The 24,880-nt window shown below is 36.7% G+C and overlaps 1 protein-coding gene across 2 annotated transcripts in view; it reads right to left on the bottom strand.

Moving 5' to 3' along the window:
* Nucleotides 1-24,880, bottom strand: part of LOC149079229 (protein turtle-like) — a 670,619-nt gene that overhangs the window by 248,327 nt on the left and 397,412 nt on the right. For both annotated transcript variants that reach the window (XM_089240132.1, XM_089240133.1), the window contains one exon: nt 5,830-5,856. In XM_089240132.1, coding sequence (XP_089096258.1) covers nt 5,830-5,856 — 27 coding nt within the window. The remainder of the gene's footprint in view (nt 1-5,829; nt 5,857-24,880) is intronic.

Raw genomic sequence — 24,880 nt, forward strand, 5'->3', positions numbered from 1 at the left:
CCTAAATCAAAATTGAGTATTGCATGTAATTGCCATCTATCGATGACCATCAAAACTAACTAATTTTTATTCAAAAAAGGTTGATAGCTATCTGTTTCCGATTTCATTTGTGTAAACGGAAATTTTATAATTTTTGTGAGGTAACTGTTTCAGAGAAAAATATTTTAAAACTTTAATCAATTACAAAAGATTATTTTTTTAAAGTTATTATAATATATATAAAATAAATTTGTAATTAATTTTATTGGGTTCGGCACAGGTGTTTTCGGTTGTTTTACGGTCAAGCTTCGTTGGCTGACCGCTACTACTATGGATATCGGAGTACAGTGAGTAATAATACAGAAATAATTGAAACTCTGATAATTCGTGTCACAATTATTCATTCACATAAAAATGACTAATAAAAACGGCATTCAATCAATAATTAAACACAATAATAACAATATACATAATACAATAAAATAAACCGTACAAAAAAAATACCATAATGTTTATAAATTAACTTATTCTAAACAACGAGAGGAGGACTATCGTTTCGGACGATTTACAGATTCACTTTTATTTGCACACTTATTCTTTTTGCGTGACTTTCAAAAAGAACCTTATCCATTGACATTTACTTTTGCCTCCTTTTTAGGATTTCTTTGAAATGGGAAATTGCAGTGTTTGTTACACAGATTCATTGCTCGCACACTGGTACTGCTTCATTTGGGTGGTGCTTTTCTACACAGTTTTGCGCTGAGTCCCACATTCACACATCTCTTTAATATCATTTTATGTGAGGGAGTTCTCTCTTCCTCTGATGAGATACCGTCCATAAACGTTTGCTGGTGCGCAAAAAAGACATCCATCCTTCTACATGCACCGTGAACTTCTAGACTACCTTTTCATCACTAGCTCTTGAATATCATCCTCATGCACCTCCAGTCTATGGTCTTCCCCAAGCACACAATCTCTCCAGCAAGTAGTGGCTCCTGTTTATGATCTAGCCCCTCAAAGATACGTCCAATAATGCAATCAGCACCCATTTTTCTCGAAGCAGAATTAAAATAAAAAAAACCTTTCAAGCTCACATACACACAGCTGCAATGCTACATCTAGTTTCGCATCGTAAATATTCACACTCGCAATACGTGTTAATTTTCCGAGTGAGACACGCTTACCGGAGATTGTAGGGAAGAATATTACCCAGAATTCCATAACAAGTATGTGAGTATTACCATCAGCTCAGATGTGATAACGGGAAATTAAATAAACAAAGCGCAAATTTTTTTTCCTAATGGGGATCATCGCTCGTTAACCGAGTCAAAAGTTCTTTTCAAAATTTTTGAGCGTTATGTTCGTTAATCAAACCGCTCGTTAACCGAAGTTCCACTGTATATTCACAATTTTTCGCCAATGCATTTCTTGCCCTAGCGGTTGGCAAATTTCTCACTCATTTCAGGGAAAGCATAAACCAAACACACATTTCTGGGAAAGCTTAGACCAATCACACATTTCTAGGAAAACGTACGCCTATTATGCATTTTTATAATGAAATATCCTACATTTCATTTTTAAAGGACTTTCCGGAGTTAAGTGTTTCCTACACATTTCAAGATTACAAATTTATGCAAAATAAAGAGCGTACTCCTCTAACGCATTCTTACACTTCTAAAGGGCTTTCCAGGGATAAGCATTTCCTCCATATTTCAAGGGACGTGAACATATTCTACGCAGGTGTAGTAATAGCCAAGCATCTAGTGATGCTCAATGCATTCCTCCTATGCATTTCTCAGCGATGCTCTAGCCTTTTATGAATTTCTAGGCGGCACAAGAAAACCTGTTCAAAATTTCTGAAAATGGCAAACATGCAATCTACACTGAACACTTCCTAAAATTCAGACATGCCACTTTTTTTTTTCCTCATCAAGTAACAGACTTATTCCAACTAATTCCCATGAACCCAAAAATATCGAAATGAAATGCCAAAATAAGAAGTAAAATAAGCAAATTCAACGCCATCAAAGATCATCTGAATATTTTTGACATATCACGCTCTTCCATAAATGTTCTCGAAGATAGACTACTATATATCTATCTTTCTCTCTCCCCCAAGACCTTTTCCTGAAAAAAAAAAAATGCGAGAGACGTTTGAAACTTACAACGATGGATGTCGAATACTGCTGTTTCAAGATATTTTCTCCTCACACACATATATACGAGTTATATATACATATATATTTATATAAATTCTTCTGGGTCAGATGCAATATATCGGTTTTTCCACCAACAAAGAAAAAAAAAACCCCGATATATTTGGAAATAAGAAAATAACAGAAAAACGGGATCGCAATACTGTATACGAATGATCTTTAAAGCCAGATGGAAGCAAAGAAAAAGCAAAAAAAAATGCCAGTTATGCCTCTTTTAGCAGCCATTTTGCCATACCACTACCGCACCAAATATATATATATATATTTGGGGTTTTTATCGCCTATGAACCTTTAGTGGTTGGAATGCAGTGAGGCATGATCTAAACCAATGGCAAATAACGCATGAGGACCGTTTGGAGATTTGATACCACCAGATCTATCTATACTGTACCTTACAAGAGAAAGAGGCGAGAATATGGAGAGAAGATAAGGCTATGTACAGTATACGTAGGTGATGGTGGAGGAGAAAAAGCATAAAATGGGAGTGACTTAAGAGATGTGGGAGCAAAAAAACGGGAGCTGAAAAAAAACATAAAAACGGGAGAAACTCTGAATCATATTTTCTGTTATGGTTTCATACATTTATATGTATATTGCTTTATTTTTTTTTTCACGAGAGAAATGCCGAAATGGGAGATGGAAATGAGCGCAGGGGAAATATTTTCTGTGTCACGGTTATGACACTAATATAATGACTATCGACACTGTAATTTATTGTAATGGGAAGAGGGTGTTAGAGTCTCAAAATTCCCTACTTTAATAACAACAGTCATTTTCTCTGTTACAATGCCTGCCGTTTCCAGTACACTCCGGGTAAAACGTCACGTCACTGAGCATTGATGCTCTCACCTTACATTGGTGAGAGTCAGGATGAAATCAGAATCCCCGTCATTATGCGTATGATACGAGAAGTTTCACTAAAGAGATAAATTCAACGTTTCATTCGAAAATTCCAGTCAATTATGGAAAGATCCGAGAGGAGAGAAGAATTCCCTACGAAAGATTATATTGGAAAAAAAATGACCATTAAATATATTAATGAAATTAATTATAAAATGTTTCGAGGAAAAATATTCACTCATAAAAGTTACATGGAAAATCGTTCGGATATCGGTGAAGTTATTGTTTTTTTATCATTATTCACGTGCTGAAATAAGAATATTGTAATAAATTTTCCCGTAAAACTAAACAAAAATTGGCAAAAATCTAGAATTATTAACTCCGATATCTCAGCGATGTTCACTTCAGCTGTTACGGGTTAGATTTATTCCGGTTTCATACAGGGTGTTTAAAAAATCAATAAACATTTTTGTTATAAAAATAAATTTTTTTATGGTTTTGTGGTTTTATTTATAATTATTTCTTGGGGGTGTGGCTGGTACCGGTTGCTGTCTCATTCGATCTGATGCGGGGCCGGGGTCTGTTCTCCTAGAAATAAGAGGTAGTTTATCACCAACTTGCTTCAGGTTGTATTGAAGAAATCTCGTGAGATCCTCCACAGTCTTTGGTCGTTGGAGATCGTAGGTCTCTCCCCATCATACGGTACCACTTCTCGATTAATACTATCGTCGGTTTCACCATGTGGAATTGGCTTGTGTGCGGACAGACAGTTGCGTAATAAAGTTGGCTGCCCACAGCCCTTCATAGATATTTGTTGTGGCATTTTTTTAAACCACTCCAGGTAGGTCGGAAATGGACAATGGTGTGAGAAAGACACATGTACTGTAATCCATTCCACTGGTTTCAGATTAACATTTGGCAGCACTATATAAATGGCTTTCTCCTTGATCTTCAAGATCAGATATGAAATTACTAAGGAAAAATAACATGTAAAATCTATCATTGGTACAATCAAATTAAAATTGGCGCAAGGAAAAAGAGTCGCCAGTTCAGTTGAAATTACTATCAGTTTCCAAAAACGGGATATGTTTTGCTAAAATGAGACAGTATGGTCATGACACGCACACGCAGGAACAAAATGTTTGTGCGAAAAAAGGGATATGAAGATAGAGAATGAAGAAAAACCTAAAAAATATATTACATGGATACTCATTAAGTTTTCTACAAACCAAATTAAAGGTGCTCAATATGTCCAACTTGGTATGCACGGCATATGTCTATTGATATGAAGTTTTTTAATGTGTATTTTAGCATTGAAATCACGAGACCACAATTTTTTTCCGTTAAAGACAGGTTTCCGTTGAAGGCAGGTTTTACTGCATTACATAATAATGAGAAAAACAAATTCATCAAGAGATCACGTGGATGTTAACTCATATACACGAAGTATTAATGAAAAATTACAATACAATTTCAAGGACACAACAAACAAAAAGAGCCAAATAAATACATCGATATCACTTCTGCATCTATGGAATAAACAAGCAAGTAATCAATAAGAATACAGAACAACATTTCAGATACATAGCATTTCAATTATACAATATAAAATTCCGGACTACGTTATTTCAAATGTTTTTTCTTCACTTGATTATGCATTAAGGGAATGTTTATAATATTATTGTAGTTATTTGAGGTTCTTGCTGAATTAACCAATTTTTGACCGCTCCTCAAAAATTCATGGCCGAATATTCCGCAATGATAATGCAATTTTTCCATATATGATAACTGGTTAGTTAAATAACGTATGTTTGAGAAGTTTAAAAAAATTAATATTAATTTATAGAGTGGTTGTTTTTTTTTGCAATTAATGCAAATTTACAATTAATAAACTTTTTAATCAATGTAAATTAAACAACTTATATTAATTTAAATAACTAGTGATATCATATTGGGAAACTTCCATGAGACAACAGAAATTTAAAAATACGTAAATGCATTTTCTTTTCTATTTTTAAAAATATTATTTATGTTCATGATCATGCAAAAAAGAAATTTCAGATCGAAGATACAGATAAAATTTCCAGAAATTTCATTTTTGAAGAAAACCATAGAGAATTAAATGTCTTTGTAAACAATTTAAAAAAAAAACACTATGGCTTTCATTGAACATTTTAATTCCCATAAATGTTAATTTTATAAAAAAAATTTGAATAAAAATTAGTTGAATTTTTTTCTTTTAAAGCGTTACGCAAAAATGTGTTAAGGGGAAAAAAATTGAGTTAGTTTTTGGTAAATAGGAGAATCGATTTATAAAAGTATAAACACCGCAATGGGAGTATGTTCAGTTGATTGATTCAGTTGTTTATTTTGAGGAATTTTTCAATGTTATTTTTAATCTTCTTAAAAATTTTACTTCATGTCATTACGGGAATCTTCCACGTGGTCTGGTGGATTTTCCTTTATTGGCAATTACATGGATTGCGGTTGCCTCAAAATTTAATTATTTCGAAACTCTTGATACTGCGCACGAAAAAGAATGTACATAAAAAAAAACTAGATGAAAAATAAAGATAATATTCATTCGATTTGATTAATTTAGTACATTTCCATCGAAACATCACGAAGCTCATTCTATCGACTTCATTTCTATACGTGACTTAATTGTAAGAATATTTACTTATGTTTAAATATGTTTCTTCATGAAATCAGTGAGTGAATATAAAACATGCTACGACATATATAGTAAAATTGAATTGATTAAAATTAATTGAAAAAGCGTTTGGAGACTTACGCAGTGACGATCCCACGATGTCGATCCCTACAATAAAAAGAGAAAAGAGAAAACTTATTAGTTTAATTATATAAATGTAATTCTATATGGCTAACTTCACATATTATATATATATATACAAAATATTAAGCATGGGAAATAAATATGTAAAGCACGACGCAAATGCAAAACGTTCAGAAATGGTATAGGCCTATGCAATTTTAAGCATGAAAAACAAAGGAACGACTAGTTATTGAAATACACTGTTTGCAATATTTTAATTAGATGGACAGAAAAGTTTGAATCGTAGGGAATTGATGTACTGAACGAAAATTGCTGCTGGTATGTGGCACCATAACTACTACTAAAACACGCATGCGCTTCGTCCACATTCCTCTGAAATTTTTAACGAATTAGTGCATGTTGAAATGTGCTTGTACGTGTTGTGAACCGAACGTGAAGCTTGATACGGTGTAATGCTTGTTATGTGTAGTGCTGCCACCTGTCATCAACTTTTATAACTATGAGTTAAGAGTGAAATGGTTGAATAATTTTCTCGTTGTAGGGCTGTTGCTCTCTGTGGCGGGACTACTTAAAAGGAAGAGATCGGCTCGCATTCGCGCGTCGAAGTTGGAAACCACAAAAAACCAACTTCAGCCGACCACCACTATGGTGACGATGGGAAAGATGGTACTGCTCAGCCTTACATGCACTCCATAAAAATTACTCTGGGGAATTTCTAACGAGTTTGTACGCGTAGGAATGCGCGCTTGTTTGTGTGTGCATGTGAATTGTGCATGTTTCATGTTCACGCTGGTGGTGCCCTCACCCTTTCATATTCTGAAGTGAAGATATCAAATGCCTGAATTTTTATGTTATGCACGTATCGTGCTCAGAGTCTGCCTGCTTTCTGAAGAGGAGTTTTTAAAAAAAATTAAAATGGGGGATCGGCTCATCGGGAAAATTGCACAAAACCAACTTAAACAGATCACCAGTGTACGTCAACGGGATTCGAGCGTATATCCTGCGACGAGAATACAGCACGACCGCACAGCGGCGGCAGGTGGTACTACAATCTAAAGGAAATAGACGCTGTGCAGGCGTGTGGGCACATTGAGCTGGTCTCTCATCAAGACGATCCAGAAGAACCTCATTTGTGGCATAGTGGTGATCGGCTAAAGATGGTTTGACCCATTTGAAAAGGAAATAAAAAATCTCTTCGCAGAGAGCCGGCCAACCTCTTACATAACCTGGAAATTCAGACATTTAACGCTTTCCCTCAAGCATATAAAAGAGAGATGGAAACAAAAGTATAACATGAAGCAAGCATAAGTCTTAGGACATAAATACTATAGAGTCACGCCTAAACTCATCGCAACATGTTCCTTCAATTCGTTAGCAATTTCACAGAGGAATGTTTACGAGGTGCGTGTACGGTTATGTAGTTGGAAGGAACGCCGCTGTGCGGTCGTGTTGACATCTTGCAGGACAATCCAGGTTCGTACCCGGCACAGTGGTGGTCGGCTGAAGTTGGTTTTTGCAGCTGTTTCCCAGCTTATAGAATGCGAGGCGGTCCCCCATTTGAAAAACCGCTCTCCTCAGAGAGCAGGCAGACCTACAACACGATTCCGACATAACATGAAAAATTCAAGCATTTCCAATGCTTGAAAATGAAAAACCGATAGCGGCATAAACACGAAACAAGCGCAACTCTACGACATAATTATGAGCCCCGTGTGTCCTTCTGCATGGGTCTTCTTTTCTGTCTAGGTTACGCTAGGGCCACACATTCCGGCATCTGCCGATTCGTTAGAAATTCCGTAAAGAAATGTGTACGGGGTGCATGTCCGGTTAAGAAGTAGTGGCAGTAGTGTGAAGGATTGTGATGGAAGGACACTGATTCCTGTGTATTTCTAATCTATCCAAGCATTCGCATAACCATATCCGTGGACATCAAACTCCGGCCACATCGCTACATCGCAATTTACTGTCGTTATAAAGTTGGCAATGAAGGCTCTCATCACTCGGTGGTCGCCTCAAGCCCGTTATGAAAAATATCTTCTTATCTACTTCCCCGGGTCCTGAGTGACGCATATTCGTGGACGATCTTGCCCGTCTAGTCGAAGAAATCCCTTTGTGTCCCACATCTTTATCCAATTAATAATTAAATACATGGGAGAGAGGATTTTTTAATAGTGGCAACGATGCTGTATCAACGCTGTGAAACGAAGCCAGGCCATGATAAGTATTCCACAAGAAAGTTAAATGCCTATCCTCCCTCAGAGCAAATGAGAACTCGCTATCTCCCTCAATGTGCCTGTACAGTGATAACAGGGACATAATAGTTGTAATCCAGCCGGGTGCAGAATACAGTCACAATGTTTTCGTTAATGTTCAATGTATATTTTTTTTCCATTGAGGAAAATAAATGCTCCCTCCGGGGAGCCCCTGTATGGCGAATTATATTCGCGCGGCCGGAGTCAATTACTAATGTAGTGCGTTCTTATCTGTATAGATGGCGCGCCCTCCTCACGCTCCTGGTGATTGTAAAAAAAAAGAAAAATGCCAGTTGGAATTATACCACCGATTTGTATACACGTGTCATCCTCCTCGTTATGTTTCTTTCGTATATTAAATCGTTAAGTTTTCATTACGTTTTATGTCGTCACTACAAGCATCGGATCACTGGTGACCTATAGGACGCATCTGATTTTGGACATTGAAGTTAATTTCTCCATCGTTTAAATTTCGTTTTCGCGCCTTGTGCTTTCCGTTCGTACGCTCTTCAAAGATGAAACTTGTCTAATCTCCTAGTCTTTTGGATATACTATATATTTTTTTTTTTTTCAAGCCAAGTCTACTCGTTTCTACCCAATATAGAGACGTTCCTGGAAATTCAAGGTGAGGAATAAACTTTCTACTCTTGATTTGCCGGTCTCCATACTTGCATTTGTCATGGCTCAACCTATTGCATCAGCTGAAGTTTCACGTGTTGCCTTTCGAGCCCCTCCGTTCTGGGAAGCAAATCCAGAGATTTGGTTTCTTCAAATTGAGTCACAATTCAAATTGTCTTCTCTTAAATGTTTCGTCTTCGACTGGAGGGGGAGTGCTGTAGTGCGTTCTTATCTGTATAGATGGCGCGCCCTCCTCACGCTCCTGGTGATTGTAAAAAAAAAGAAAAATGCCAGTTGGAATCATACCACCGATTTGTATACACGTGTCATCCTCCTCGTTATGTTTCTTTCGTATATTAAATCGTTAAGTTTTCATTACGTTTTATGTCGTCACTACAAGCATCGGATCACTAACAATGTTCAAGGTACTGGTTTAAAATCGAATGTGCTATAGTTTGGGAAACTCAACCAGAACATCAAGGGCAGTAAGAGATATGCGGTAAATCTGCATTACCTCATCAAATAGTAGCAAGGTGGGTACGAGAACCAACAGTGAAACACCAATCAACCAAATAATACCATTACGGGTCACCGCGAAGAACAGTTTGGCAGACCACCCATCACCATGGTGTTATCATAAAGAATGTCATTCTGCAAAGACGTACCGTTAATCCGGAGTAATACGGATTGTTTATGTCCTGTATTTACTGTACGTTAGGGAGTACCTCTGAGAATAAAACACGACGTCACTTTACTGTTTGCATACTACAATTCTGAACGAAAATGCAAGAGCGCATGAAGCAGAAGCTCTGTGTGATTTGTTCAATCGCTTGGGCCGGGAAGTGCCCTTCTACCCCGATATTCCCTTGATTAAGGTTCCTGCGGCTTCTACGTTAACCTCTAGAAATGAAGGAGCCACTTCGTGGGATTCGCTTCCTAAGACCGCGCACATAGTGTGTTACCAAGAGCGAGAACACAGAAGAGCGACGTAAACAGGTGTAATGTTTTGCTTTACATACTCGATGTTTCGAGTGAAAGGGGAGAAATAGGCGACTTCACGAGGTGCACGACTTTAACAAAAAAGTGTGTTTTTTATGTGTACTGAATATACTGATTTTCGCTATCTGCTGATTGGTCCGTTTTTATTTTTTACTTTCTCCCTCTAGAAAAAAAACGAGCTTCTACGGAGGGATCATCATCACACTCTTACATTTCAGAACCAATCTGGTCATTTTTTCTATCTTCCTCCTCCTTTACTATGTGTGGACATCTCTTCCTCCACCCACTACGCGATGTTTTCTTCCTAGTCGCAATTCTTGTACCGCGTACCTCTTCGTCCCAATATCTATGCAGCCTAACAGGTGAAGCCGTTCTTCTTTAAATAAATCACTCTTTTCGAACCATCACCAGACTAAGCTTGCATGTGTTTTTTTTTTTTTTTCTGGCATAAAATAAAGTGTTCCTGACTCTGCCAAGAAGCTGGGCTGGAAGATATCTCGGCAACGGGATAAGTCCAGCGTCAAAATTTTGGAGTTCATTCAGACTAAGCAGTGTCAATGTTATCCGAAAGCTTCCGCATTGCTGGAAACACGTTTTACGCCACTCTGGTGGATGCAACGAAGGCGTCTAAAACTTAAAACCTTGTGTGTATACCATTTTTTTATACCTTTAAAATAAATTGTTGTCACTACAAAAAAAAAACAACCTATATACAGTCAAACCTCGTTAGTGCGTCACCCGGTTAACACGTCACTCCACTTACCGGGCCACTTTTTGGAAGTCCCAATTGTCCTCAGGAAGGAATTGGCACAGCTATGGTTCACTCCGTTTAACGAGTCACTCCGCTTACTAAGTCATATTTTTGCTCTCCCAAAAGTGACTCATTGACGAGGTTTGACTGTATATATATATATATCTTAGGGTTTAAGTTTCTATATCGCATTCACATACACTATTAAGTCTGAGGAAATACCTTTTCTATTGTAAAAATCATCATTTCCATTATGAAAATGAATGGATACACAGTGTCGCATATGCTCGGTCTGGAAATGAAAATATAATCTTTCAAATAAGGAATATACCATGAAAGGAGATTGTAGGTATTTACCCCCTTGGTGAAGATACACATTCATACATCCCGTGTAATAATGACAAATTGCGTGCATTAATCAACAATTTAGGGTGTTGACCTCTATATTTACCGCCAGCCATCTAAATAGAGATTCGATTAAAATTCGGGGTGAATCGTCTACATGGCAAGGTGTAAATGAACCTTCCGTTTTTCTCCCTCCTCTCAATATACCTCAATATTTTCAAAATAGTGATTGCTTTCGGTGACTCACAGGCAAAAAACATTATATTGAGTATTTCAATGAATATGATTTCCCGAGAGAGAGAGAGAGAGACTTATTCGGACTCGTATTCAAATGTAGCATTGATAGCCATCATTAGTTATGTAAGGGAAGGGAAAAAAAATTATGACAGATATTTTTTCGTCTTATGACCATAATGGATTCGATACGATATTCAAAATGCGTAGTAGTGGAGGTTCAATACTGAATCAACGTGACTATTGATATACGGTTGAATGTCGCATACGAGATAATGAGATAGTAAGAGTATTTCTCGATATAATGACGGAATTTTCTATGACGATTGTTAGGAATTATTACCATTCTAGTAGAGAAATTATTCTCTACTAATGATATTAGGTATATATTTTTTGTGAGTAATTTAATATGAATTCTACAGTTATTGGTAATTATGTTTTTTTCATTTATGCTTAATAATGGTTATTAGTTGTGGCATTCCCGGGAAATAAAATATGACCTTTCCAAAAAGACCGTCTATATTCTCTGGTGTTATATACATTTTTACGTATAAAAACTCTAAATATACGTTGTCTCTTTTTTAATACACATATCTTGTAAATTTTCTTCTCTTTTTGCTTTTGGAATAATATAATAACCATTAGTGACATTCCGAAAATTTCTTCCATTAGCCATTCATTTTTCACTGGAAATGATGTAGAAATGTTTGGATTAAAAAAATGTGATTTCTTTATCATTAATTTACGTAAAATGCCTTATTTCTTTTTTTCATTTCTGGGAACTCAGTTGTATTCTCGTTGTTAAATTATGATTTTTGGTGGTTCATCTAGTCTGATGGAGCTGCTTCACATCGTTGAAATGTACAATTGGGTCGTAATTTATTAATATATTCTTCATAAATAATCTTCATAAATATATTCTTCATAATTTATTGAATAAATTTTGGTTCGTAAATATGTATTATCCGTAGAACCAAAGAAGGACAGAAATATATTTTCGAAGCAATGAGAACTATACTATGGTCGACGTTTGTTATAACGTCCCCCCATTTCCCCCTCCCCCACTATGTTGTACGAAGAAACGGACATTATAACGCACCTTCCAATGAAGTTCGTATGTCAATGTTCGTATGTATGGAGAAAAATTAGCTTCTTAATATAGAGTTTATATTATCACAAAATAAAAGAATGCATTATTAGTTTTGTTATAGCGTAGGACGCAGTAGCAATGAAAATTCATTCGATTGGAAAATATTGTAGTTATAAAATTGCAAATTAATTACATAAATATGCACTGAACTCTCCAGCATCGAACTGAAATTTGGCAAACGAAAAACCATGATCTTTAAATTTTTTGCGCAAAAAAGGTGGCACAGACTGGAGTTCGGACATTGTATTGGATTGAATGGTCGTTATAGGTTGTTATACTGCATGGAAAATATTATATGGTGAAGAGGTTCTTACGTCAAGGCTACATTACATGACTCACCATTTTCAGGTTTAGGTTTCACTGAACCCCATTCGTACACATACATGCATGGGAAAGATGTAAGCCTATATACTCAGACATTCATGTCTATTTGCTTCCCCCACCATCACAATCAGCATATTTCAGAAAATCCCTTATGTCTAAATTCCTATACGTCAAGTATTTTGTCGATAGGTGGCACGGGAATCCAATCTGGCTGCTGTGATTGGACCTGAACAGTTCTTCAATCTCTTCTGTGTTCTAGACGTTGAGAAAGATTCAGCCAGTGATAAATTGCTGGCGTAAAACAACTCACCAATAGTGGTTTATCCTCCAATATCAACATTTCAATGAAAACATTATGTATGCACCAATAACGGGAAAACTCAGAAAGAAAGAAGCAATAGTTCGTGCAACCCGTGCAACCTGCATTTTACACGACTTTGATATGCATATTTCCTGTGATTTTCATTCGCCCTCTATTGACAGAAATGTAAATTTATTTTATTTCCTTCATAAAAAAAATACCTTTAATGTGAGAATTGCCTGTTCGCAAATCTTCATCAAATACACTAATTACTTGAATTTTTATGAATATTTAAACTATTTACGAACTTACATGAAACTGCGTATAATGAACAACGTATTATACGAATTACCTCCAATACAGAAAATACAGTCGAATCCCGTTATAACGAACGCTGAGACCGGAAAAATCACTTCGTTAAAAGGAAATTTCGTTATAAAGGAATTACAGGTTACCTAGCATTGTTCCTATGTAAACTTATTTGGGGAATTAAATAATTGCATATAGAAATGTCCTCTCCACTTGTCAATACAAGATTCAATCTTGAATCTTCAATACAAGATCAATGAATCTTGTATTGACAAGTGGAGAGGACATTTTATATGCATGTGGCCATCTGGTTGGCCTGTCATTCACGAGCTATTCGTTGATTATTGGCACGCCGTCCACACACATGTACGGTGCCTTCCAACATATATATACTCTCCAAGGTTGGAACATTCTATCTGTTTCCATATCTTAGATGGTAGAGCACTCCGGCAAGCGAGAGACCGGGGTTCCAGTCCTCGCGAGGGCAGTGATGAATTTTCTTCCTTGTAAGCTTCATCTTCGCAAATAACCAGTCTCTCAATGAATCTTGAATTAAATAAGTGTTCGTTAAAACGCGATTTTCGTTATAACGGTATTCGTTAAAACGGGATTCGACTGTAATAATTTTCTAGAAGGTGGGGAAATGATCACAGGAAATATCACAATGTTTTGAAAATATTATTTCCTTTCAAAATTATAAAATAGTCATTATCATGGTAATGAGAAAATGTCTCTAAAAACATGCTTTTTTCTCACTTTTCACCAAAGTTTATCGCAACGACATCAAATCATCGGGATTTTACAAATGAAACATTTTTAATCGGAAAATTCATATTTTTCATGGTTTTTTTTTTTCAAAATTAGTTCAAAAACTAACAAAAAAAAAATTAGTTTCGGTTTCACCATTAGACTGAGTCCAACATAGAAATTTATACAAAAAATTACTGAAACATAAAAACACCAGAATATTTTGAAAAATAAAATCGCGTTTGAATATATTCCGATATAGCGAAAAATTACCATAGTAATATCGCATTCTCCTCCTCCTCTACAGCATGCACTTCTGTTAGTGAAAGCCATATGCATATGATGATAGCCGTAATGCCAAGTCAATTTCACCACACCAGTCCAAATAGTATAAGCGTCATTCCCTCCTCAGCAACGGCTCCACGGGGTTGTCGATTTCTATCACAAAAACTCCATCTGTGCATGTGAAAGTCTATGTCAGTCTATATACTCGAGGCCATTCATGGCTATTGGCTTTTCACCACCGCCATCAGCGCTGCATCTTTCAAAAAAAAAAAAATTCCTTCTATCTAAATTCCAATACGTCAAGTATCTGGTACGCTCCATTCATACCAACATATCCATGTAGTAGTAGTTACTCCATATGCATCCTATTTATTCACGGTTCAGTATACATGTGCTCGCACATACCCAACCCTCCATCACTTAATTCCTTTATCTCTTTCACCTCATATTTTATCGATAACGATGGATAAAAATAAAATTCAAAACGATATAACGATTTGAAAAAATAAAATAAAATAATAAAATACGGTCATTATATGTAAAGAAAAAAATGTACTTGTATCGATTTCCTATCGTAGGGAAGAAAACAACGCTACTCGAGAAACTGCTTTTAAAATCCTTTAAAAACATCTCTTATCCGTTTTCTTGGTATAAGAAAAGACGCGGATCCGTAGTTTGGGAACTAAAGGGGTCGAGATACGAGAAGATGATGTACGTTGGAACCTCGTTTATACGACGTCCAAGAAGCGGGGTCAGAAACGTCGTATAAATGCGTGAGTCGCATAACTGATGCTTCATTGAAAAAAAAAAAGCCTCCCTCTCAACTGACATACGGAATTCAAATTGCATATATTTTCAAATAAATTCAATGTGTGTCTTGCGTTTTCACTAATTACAGCGTATATACAACCAACCCATGGCCCGCGGGTCAAATGTGACCCATAGACGGAAATAGACCATGGGGACATGGTCATTAAGGTGGATCGTAAAATCGAAATGCTGATAAAAGAATCGGCTTGGGGTGCAAAAGTTGTATTTTAAGCATACTAGCATATAAATGCAAAATTTTTTCAACTTCAATTAATTTCTTCCGGTGCCCCAAGACACTTAAATATTTGTCAAAAATTGATTTTTACGCAAATTTTGAATTTAAAAAGTCAGTTAAATAATCGATTTCACAGGGAAAATAGTGTAGGCAGAGAATGAAAAATCATTTATCGTTTATTATTAAATGTATAAAATTATTTAGTATATGGGCCATTCAAGTATTACGTAAGCAGATTTTCCACCATTTTTGACCCCCTCCCCCCGTCATCAAAAGTCAGCAAATCCGGAACCCCCTCCCCCCCCCCTCGATGCTGACGTATTACTTGAATGACCCCCCATAGTAAAAGTTGGAAGGAATGGTGTGAAAATATTCATGCCATACCGAAGCAGTTGAAAGATACATTACCACCTAGTGTCTGAGGCATCAGGAAGTATGTGTGGGGAAGAGAAGACACAATGCTCCATATTGAATAGGATAAAATCATATCAAACATTTTAATAAATATGCAAATCTTCAAATTAATACAATTTAAAAACCCATTATACAAGTTTTATGATTTATTGCTGTATTTTTAAATTTATATTTCATGTATTATTATAAAATAATTATTTATAAGTTTATATTTAATACCTGAATATCATGCAAAATTTATAAACATTTTTCATTAATTTACAATTTTTAATACACTGTCATAAAAGTGTGAAGTTTTAACTATTTTTGCGGTGCTTGGGGCACCGGAAGATATGAATGGATTTCAATAAAAAAGCCAAAAGTAATTTCGAAAAAAAAATTTTGCTATACTTTTCGATCCACCCTGATGGTCATTATTTGTGGGGGGGGGGGCACGATGGTGATGATGTCAAGTCATATATACACATATACATTAGATCAGTCGACTCCACCTTTGGCACTGGGGAGGGGGACAAGGCCCCCTCCATGCCCAACCCCGTATCTCCACCCATGATGTGACCCACGATCTCGAATCTAATTTGGTGAAAATAAACTAGACGACACATTTCTAGATCACATAAGTGACTCGCAGTGGAGTTCCAGATCGCAGTGTTCCGCAACTGTGTTAATCCGGGTTCAAATCCCACTGTCTCCGCAGTGGTGGTCGGTTGAAGTTGGTTTTCTGCGGTTAGGAGCGAAAGCGAGCCGATCTCTACGTTAAAAAGTCTCGCCGCAGAGAGAAACAGGCCTACAACGTTCCAATTATTCATTCATTACACTTTACTCACTATGAGTAGAGAAAATACTCATAGTTCAAAAAAATCGATGGCGGCACTACAAATAACAAGCATTACACAGAAACAAACTTCACGGAAGGTTCACTATACTTACACGCACATTCCAACATGTACATATTCGTTAGAAGTTCCGCAGAGGAATATGGACGAGGTACATGTGTGTGTCTGGTTTAGTAGTGGTAGTGTCCCGCAGCACGTTTTCAGATGACTTAGTATCACTTTCAGATCATGACCGCCACTGTGGTGGTCGAGTGGTTATAGTGCCGGACTCGTGATGCGAGGATCCGGGTTCGAACCCCAGAGTGGTGGTCGGCTGAAGTTGGTTTTCTGTGGTTCCCAACTTCAAGGCGCAAATGCGAGCCGATCTCCCCGTTAAAAAGTCTCGCCACAGAGAGCAACAGGCCTACGACGGTAAATCATTCAACCATAACACTTCACTCATAGTTAGAAAAACTGGGGGCAGATGACAGCACTACACATAACAAGTATTACACCGAAACAAACTTTACGTCAGGTTGCACTACACGTACACGCACATTTCCGCATGTACCGATTCGTTGGGGGGTTCCGCGGGGGGGGGGGGTGCATGTGTGGTGTAGCAGTAGTAGGTAGGGACTCCAAAAAATGGCTCGGGGATCCATGATGTTCTTAAGTCAGCCACCTCGTTGGGCAATTTGCCTGTTGTGGCGTTGTATTTGTATGACACATTTTACACATAACTTAGGTGGCTCATGACATATTTAGAGATCACTTCAGTGATTTGCGGCAGTTCCAGAGCACACCCACGTCATATTTACTGGATCACTGCGACACAGTTCCAGAGCAGTTTTTAGGGATTCGTGATACATTTAAAGACAATTCGAGTGACCTGGGCACATTTGAAATCGTTTATTGACCCGCGGCACATTGAAAGATCGTTTAGTGACCCATGGCATTTATACAAATAATGGCCGAGTGACATGGTGGCAAGATGCTCATCTACCGCCATGAAGGATGCCAAAAATATCACGGTCCGAACCCGGGGAAAGAATATAGATAAAACATTTTTCCTAACACAAACTTGAAGAGAGCAACGATTGATAACGCCTTCATTTCCAATCCAACTCATCAGTGACAGTAAATTGCGATACGGCCAGAGTTCGCCCTGAATGAAGTGGCGTATTTACTAATGAGCGCGCCAAATCACTCGAGCATCCGCGACGCCACATTTACAAATCACTTCAGTTATCCACTGCGCTGTTCAAGATCACTTAATTGAGAGTTGCCGCTCTCTCTCTCTCTCCTAAAGGTTGAACACCCTTGGTCTACAGAAATTGATCTATGTTTGATGGAAAATGACAATTTAAATAGGAAAAACGATTTTTGGAGTCCGAATCGAATATAACTTGATGATTTCAACATTAAAATGTATAGGAACCGACAGTAACATAAGTTAAATGTCGTATAAATGTTGAAGTCGTATAACTGAGAGACGTATAAACGAGGTCCCACTGTAGCTCGAGGGGGTACGGGTGCAAATCGAAGGTTATGGGCATTACAACACAAAGCGAAACTCTGCCATTCCTGAAGGGCAAACGCTTTCACTCTTTTGATGCCCCATCCCGACAATTGATTACCAATTCCCAGAACTTTATATCCCCTTAAGAAATCAAGGAAAAATTCCAGACACAATAATCCAATACATTTTGAATAGTTTAAAGATCCTTCCTATCACCAAATATTCCGGTAAAAAGATATCCATTCCCAAAATTACAAGCGGATCTTCAAAAAGATGGGTGAAGTTGGATTGAATAAAAGGAATAGAAATCGGTATTTATTCCTCCTCCGCCCCGCTATTGATATAAGGATAAAAGTTAGATCGTTAAGAAACTAAGAAAATGTCGAACATGCTTTAGCCATTAGGTAAGAAGAGAGTGAGGGGGAAAAATCTTAGATCTTTCTTTTCACAAAACCCGAGTTGCACACGTACATGTGCATTATCTAGCATTACTGTTATAGCTACGGCGCCATTATTGTTACTGAGTCAAGAATGGATTCATTGACTTCGGGAGACTGGTTCGTTTTGGGTGACTTTATCGTTGACTTGTCAAATGGAAGCTCTTCTTTTTCTTATTTACCATTCTTGTAAAGGTTCTGAGCTATTCATCTTATCCAGAAGTACAAAAAAAAAAAAAAAAAAGAGCCGTTCCATGCATGTGCTCTATTGTTGCACTGAGGTCTGTCCAATGGAACAGGTGTCCTCACAAAAGGACCCTGTTTCGGGAAAAGTAACAAAGACGTATCATTTATTTTTATTTTCCCGTGCGATTGCGTGTACTATGGAGTTTATCCATTTCTATCTTTTCAAATCAATATCTATGTCTGAAAATTTGATTATAAACAGCAATGCGATTTATTATCCATTGAACTCGCTTTCATTTAGGAAAAGTTAGTTTTCTGATTTTTATTTTAAGGCAACTGAGAGAGAGAGAGAGAGAGATTACGTTGAAATGATGAATTTTTCGGATATTGTCGAAAATGGTTTTATAATTATATTTTTTGAGAATATTTCACAGATATCAAAATTTTCCTTATTTTTCTAAATGCGATTAGTAAAAACGAAGAGTTGCGGTTGATCTAAATCATCTGGAACAATGGTTTTAAAGGCAACCAACAATTTTCAAACGCGTGTGTTGGAGAATTTTTTTTTTTTTTCGTTACTCCGCGAAATGTAGTTCTACGCGAAACTAAATTTCTCAAAAAATGTATGCAAGATATCGTCGTGAAATTTTTTAACGGCGTTCCAGATGGCATTGACGACGGTACCTGAGTGGCGCGGTGGTAAGATGCTTGTCTACCACCATGAAGGTTGCTGTCACGCTCCCGGGTTCGAACCCGAGGGAGGATATAATAAGATATTTTCCCTAACGAGTTGGAGGTGAGACCACCTATAGACAGCGTCTTCATTTCCAACCTATCTCACTAATAGCAGTAAATTGCAATATGGCCAGAGTTGGTGAAATAGTAGATATCCTTAACTGAATGAGCAAATCTCGGCTATATGTTCATGCTCAGTATTTAATGTTTCATATCTGTTTGAACAAATAATATTGCATACTGTTTATCACAAAAACTGTCATATTTTTGAGAATATCCAGTGTACCTTAACATATTTAGTTCATTGCAGAGATAACAGTATTATAGCAACATAGAGTAATAAAATTATCCGAATACTGCATATGCTGTAGTTTTCAGTTTACAATATCTGATGTAAGTGTTAATACTGCTAAACCCCTCGTCCACATTCCTCTGCAGAATTTCTAACGAATTGGTCCATGTTGAAATATGCGTATTGTAAACCTAACGTGAAGTTTGTTTCGGTGTAATGCTTGTTATTTTTCTAGCACTGCCATCGATTTTTGTAATTCAATGAAGTGTGATGATTGAATAATTGTATCGCGCGTTGTAGGAATGTTGCTGTCTGTGGCAAGACGTTTTATCAGGGAGATCGGCTCGCATTTGTGGTGTAATTGCTGAAAAAGAGCTACTTTTGGGAACATTATATAAAATATCCCAAAAGGTTTTACTACATTTCCATGTTGTATGCGGTGTTAACATTAACACCACACATGACTGTGAAAACCGCAAAACCCCACTGTTAAAAAAAAGAAAAGAAAAAGTGTCCCGCACCCCCGCGCCCCTAGTCAGTTTCCTTAAGTTATTCCTGAACAAAATGAAAGAAAAATATATCTTCTGCATTATTAGGTTTGAAGTGTTCTGTGGAAGAAAAATAATATGATTGTTTATTTTCATTTTTATTTTACTTACTAACTAGCAAAAATGCCAGTCGCTGCCCGGGTTTTCTCCATATACCCGCAGCATTAAAGAAATTGCAAAGCATTAAAAAGATTTAAATGTGTCTGAAACGCATTGTCAGGAAAGCACGGTAACCAAAGTAAATGTATCGCAGTGTATCCCGTAAATATATCGTTCGTCTAACAAAATTATGGTTATTTTAAATTTGGCACTTCCTATACTGTAATAAAATCTCCACATTTTTCCGATAGACTCAATCACTCCCAAAAATTGACCACCTTTCCCTGCATCCACAGTTTGTTTCAAATTTAATTTCTTCCCCGAACAATTACGGATTGGAATAGTCTTCCATCAAAAACTACAGATTCTACTTCAACTTTCGATTTCGTATGTAACATCAATCATCTGCTATGTCAAATCTCATCGCGGCATTACCTTATATAGGCCTCGGGCCAAACTATATTGTGTAAATAAATAAATAAATGGGAAATTGTTTTTAAAATCAATGTTGAGGCCGGAGAACTATTATTGCCGAACAATGTCTTCGCCCATTTCGGGAATTCGTCTAACTCTGACAATCTTTTACAAAGGAACCTATACGGGTCACGGTTTGCATCTTCGTATATACAAAATTTGGCATATATTGTCTAAAAGTGTAGATGTTTATAGAGAACATGCATAGAAACAGACAAACAGACACAGAAAAAATCCTTATATTTATATATAAAACACAACAATAAAAACCCTTGAAATTCAGATATGAGTTGTTAATCGTGCATCATGTTTCTTTAGGACTGTCATTGGACTGTCTTTGGACTGTCATTGACTGTCATTTTATGCAGCGTCCTCTATCTCTGAAATATTTCTTTAACGAAGAAAAAGAATATCCTTTTGTGAAAATCACTCTTCTGCAACCCGCATTCAAATATAGCAACTCCTTCAAATTTTAAGAATTTAGTTAACTATTCACGAACTAAACAAGACATCCTATACATCGTTATTATTTGGAAGGAAATCTCAAAAACCAAATATACGAGAAGGAAAAGAAGAAGAAAAAATCAATAAACACAATTAACATCACACGAACCAAAAACGAAAGAAAAACGCAAAAATCGCCAGTGGTCAAACCCCAGTCCGCTTATATCCAAAGAAACGTGACGGCACACGTGACAGCCTAACGAACTGTCAGCGAGCCAAATAAGAAAAGAAAACCAATTGACCTAAGGTAAGAATGATCACACATCTCCAAAGATGTATTTTACCAATAACACCGTAGACAGAACTTGATATAATACAAAGAGGAAAAAAACAAGAAAACAACGAGAGTTTTCCCTCAAGGAAATAACGTCCCTAAAGTACAACTACTTCACATTATATCAGTAAAAAAATGGAAAATAATAGTAGACGCATGGGTATGGTATCTCAAGCCAAAGAACCAAGAGTTATATAAGAACGTATCAATCAATTTTTCCTTTCAAAGGGCTTATCCGCACATTTAGGGGGCGTTCCTGCGGAAGATCAGAATTGATTATCTCTTGGTAACAGTAAAAAAAAAGTTTCGTACGGGTTCTATACTCCATCCTACCATCCATTTTTTTTCCACTGGACACCGGTTGTTAAGAAGTATTGGCTACGAGAATGTAGTGCCTGGTCTTTGGTGTACGTGTTTCGGGTGTTAACTCCATAAGGCCACGATTCTCACGGAAGAAACGGGAGGAGGAATACAATCGAACCTTACCATCCATTACAAGGAGATTAAGATATTTCTTTCTGGCTGTGACTGCTCTATTTCGCTGTGTGATCACATAAAATATCCATGCCTTTTTTTTTGTCTTCCCCGAGATATATACGTTCCATTAAGTATGTTTGATCTACAGGTTAAGAATTAGGATGATACCTGGAACTGGAAGATGATCTCTCGGTAATACCTTTAAGGGAATGTTCCGGGATTGATGTTCAGTCATGTTTATATGTACAGCTATAAAGTAGATTACTTTTGAATAGTTTTAGTTTGACGTAACGTGAACAGTGGATGTTTAGTGTCGAAAATATAGATAAAATGTTTGTATGGGCATTTAATTTGCATACTTTTGGTAAATGTAGTACATGAATTTAGGCCTGACAGGAGTGGGTCAGAGGAGAAAGCCCGATTACATTCTGTGGCGATATCAAGGTGAGAAGTAAGGCCGACGTTATCAATTTGAACGGAAGACGGGCCAGCTGATTTAGGGCTGAGAAAATTCCAAAATATTTAGGGGTTAGTTTTAAGGTATTTAGGTAAAGAATTAGTTAGGTAATTTGTTTTCTGGCGAAGGATGAGATCTTTAAGGTCAGGTGTAGAGGCTGAGATCTTATTTTTGAGAGAAAGGGAGTTATTGAATTTAAGTTTTGGGGACACTTCGGCGAATTTTCCTATTTAAATAGATAATATCACGATTAATGGGTCCCTATCCACTTGTTAATATAAAATACATCGAAAGACTGGTTATTTGCGGAGATGATGATTTCAAGTAAGAAAATGCATCACTGCTCACACGGGGACTCGGATCCCGGTCTCTCGTTTGCCAGACGAGTGCTATATACGTTGAAAGGCTATGTACATGGACGACGGCAGCAATCAACTAATAGCTCGTGAATGACATAGGCCACCAGATAGCCACATGCATATCAGTAAACAAGAGACCGGGATTCGAGTTCCCGTGGGGGGCAGAGATGAATTTTCTTCCTTGTAATCATCATCTCCGGAAATATCCAGTCTTTCGATGAATGTCGTATTAACAAGTGGAGAGGACATTTCTATATACAGTGGACTACTTTCAACGAAAAACGAGTGCATTTTCCAGAAAGTGTCTGTGTATATATTACTGTCAAAAGGGCCAGTTGTCCCACCTAATGTACAAATTTTGGGCTTCCGGCTTTGGCCAGTGCATATATATATTGATCCCTATAATTCGGGGTCATCGCCACGATGACATTTTTTTTCTTTTTGTCATAATTAAAGCCATTTATAATAATTATTATTAGCTATAGCATCCCAAATTTCGGGATATTCTCCCAAAGTAAGGCAAAAGTCCGAAATTCGGATATCGACAGAGTCAACTGGGCCGGTTCCGCACATTGACAGTAACATATATATTTGTGGCCCTAACGTATTTATGATGCCAGAGTAACGCATTTCGTGTTTGAGAAATCGCTCCACCTCTACATTTATATTAAAAGTGAAAGGGGTCAAATGCAAAAATTTTCCATGTTTTCTAAGTATCGGGCCAGACGGTCTGGTTATTAACTGAACTTTCCTGGGTATCCAGACATTCTTCCAGTATATAAGCTGTTGAAATATAAAGATAACAAGCTTGTGATAAGACTTTCTTTGTTTCAAATATCTTTTGAGGTATTAAAAATGTTTCTTCGCTCAAATACATTGAAAGAAATGACAGCCATCGCGATAGAATAGCAATTATTATTGCAGATAACCATACAAACATTCATTAAGAAAAAGAAATATAATAGTTTACCATTTCATTTTCCTTATCCGCTTTCTCACACGATAAATACAATTGATCCGATTTCTTTGACAGTTATCATAAGAAAAAGTAGAAATTCGTGCGTATTGATTCCAGGCGAAAAAATATTCTCCTTAAATCCTTGAAATTTAAATTATTGAACGCAATACATTTCCATTTTCTATTGAAAAGAAAGAAAAAATCGTTTCTCTATCAAGTTTTACGGACTTACAATGAAGTATCACATTAACAACGTCTTTATTATTTTATTTTTTTTCCAGATTACTCTTGAAATCGATCTACAAAAATCCTGATAAAATCGGAATTCTTCTTCTCTTCTCCACTCTGTCAGTCACGGTTATAGCAATGCTATGTTATCAAGATGACTTATCTTAATCGATGAACTTCTCTCCCCTTTTTTCTCAACCGGGTGAGTCATGTAATCGATATGCAAACGCATCGAACAAGATACATGGAGAGCGACAAGGTCGTTTCTACAAATTATTGTTATTACGTGGAAAAAGATTTTTTAAGCCTTTTTTTTTTATAAAGAAGATAGAGAGAAATGTTCATCATGTGAAGAGCGGGAGACATGGAGCTACTTATTCCTCAACCCTCCATCTCATCATCTATAGCATTAAAATCGTATTGATTGTCTTCATCGAAGACCAAAGAATGGAATTATATTTTGAGAATTCCTCTCCGCATATATACGCGGCCGAGTGATTCGTATAAAGGCGAAATTTTAATGGGTTCATGCTAGGATGATTACTTGAGAATAAGCTACTCATGGTCTTCCGATCTCATGAAAATTTTTAATGGGATCATAAACTAGAATAGAAAATCTTACAGTCTGATGAGTTCAAGTTTTCCTCTCCATTCAAGTCTCGTTTTGAATAAAGTAAGCATTTTTCTATGGAACATTCTGAAGATTCTCGATGATGAATATTATATGCGTACAAACTATACATATTTGCCATTTTTCTCTCTTATTTTTGTTGTTGTTTCATTTTATATAATCATCCACTCACGAGAGAGAGAGAGAGAAAGAGAGAGAACTATTTACGCTCCAAGAGTTTCAACATCGAGATATGCAGATGAAGTCATTAAATGATGAGGATTGAAAAAAAAAAGTATCTC

This window comes from Pholcus phalangioides, unplaced genomic scaffold, assembly GCF_987345545.1.
Source record: "Pholcus phalangioides strain wild (caught in Gottingen) unplaced genomic scaffold, Ppha-v1.0 ptg000012l_1, whole genome shotgun sequence".
NCBI classification, from domain to species: Eukaryota; Metazoa; Arthropoda; class Arachnida; order Araneae; family Pholcidae; genus Pholcus; species Pholcus phalangioides.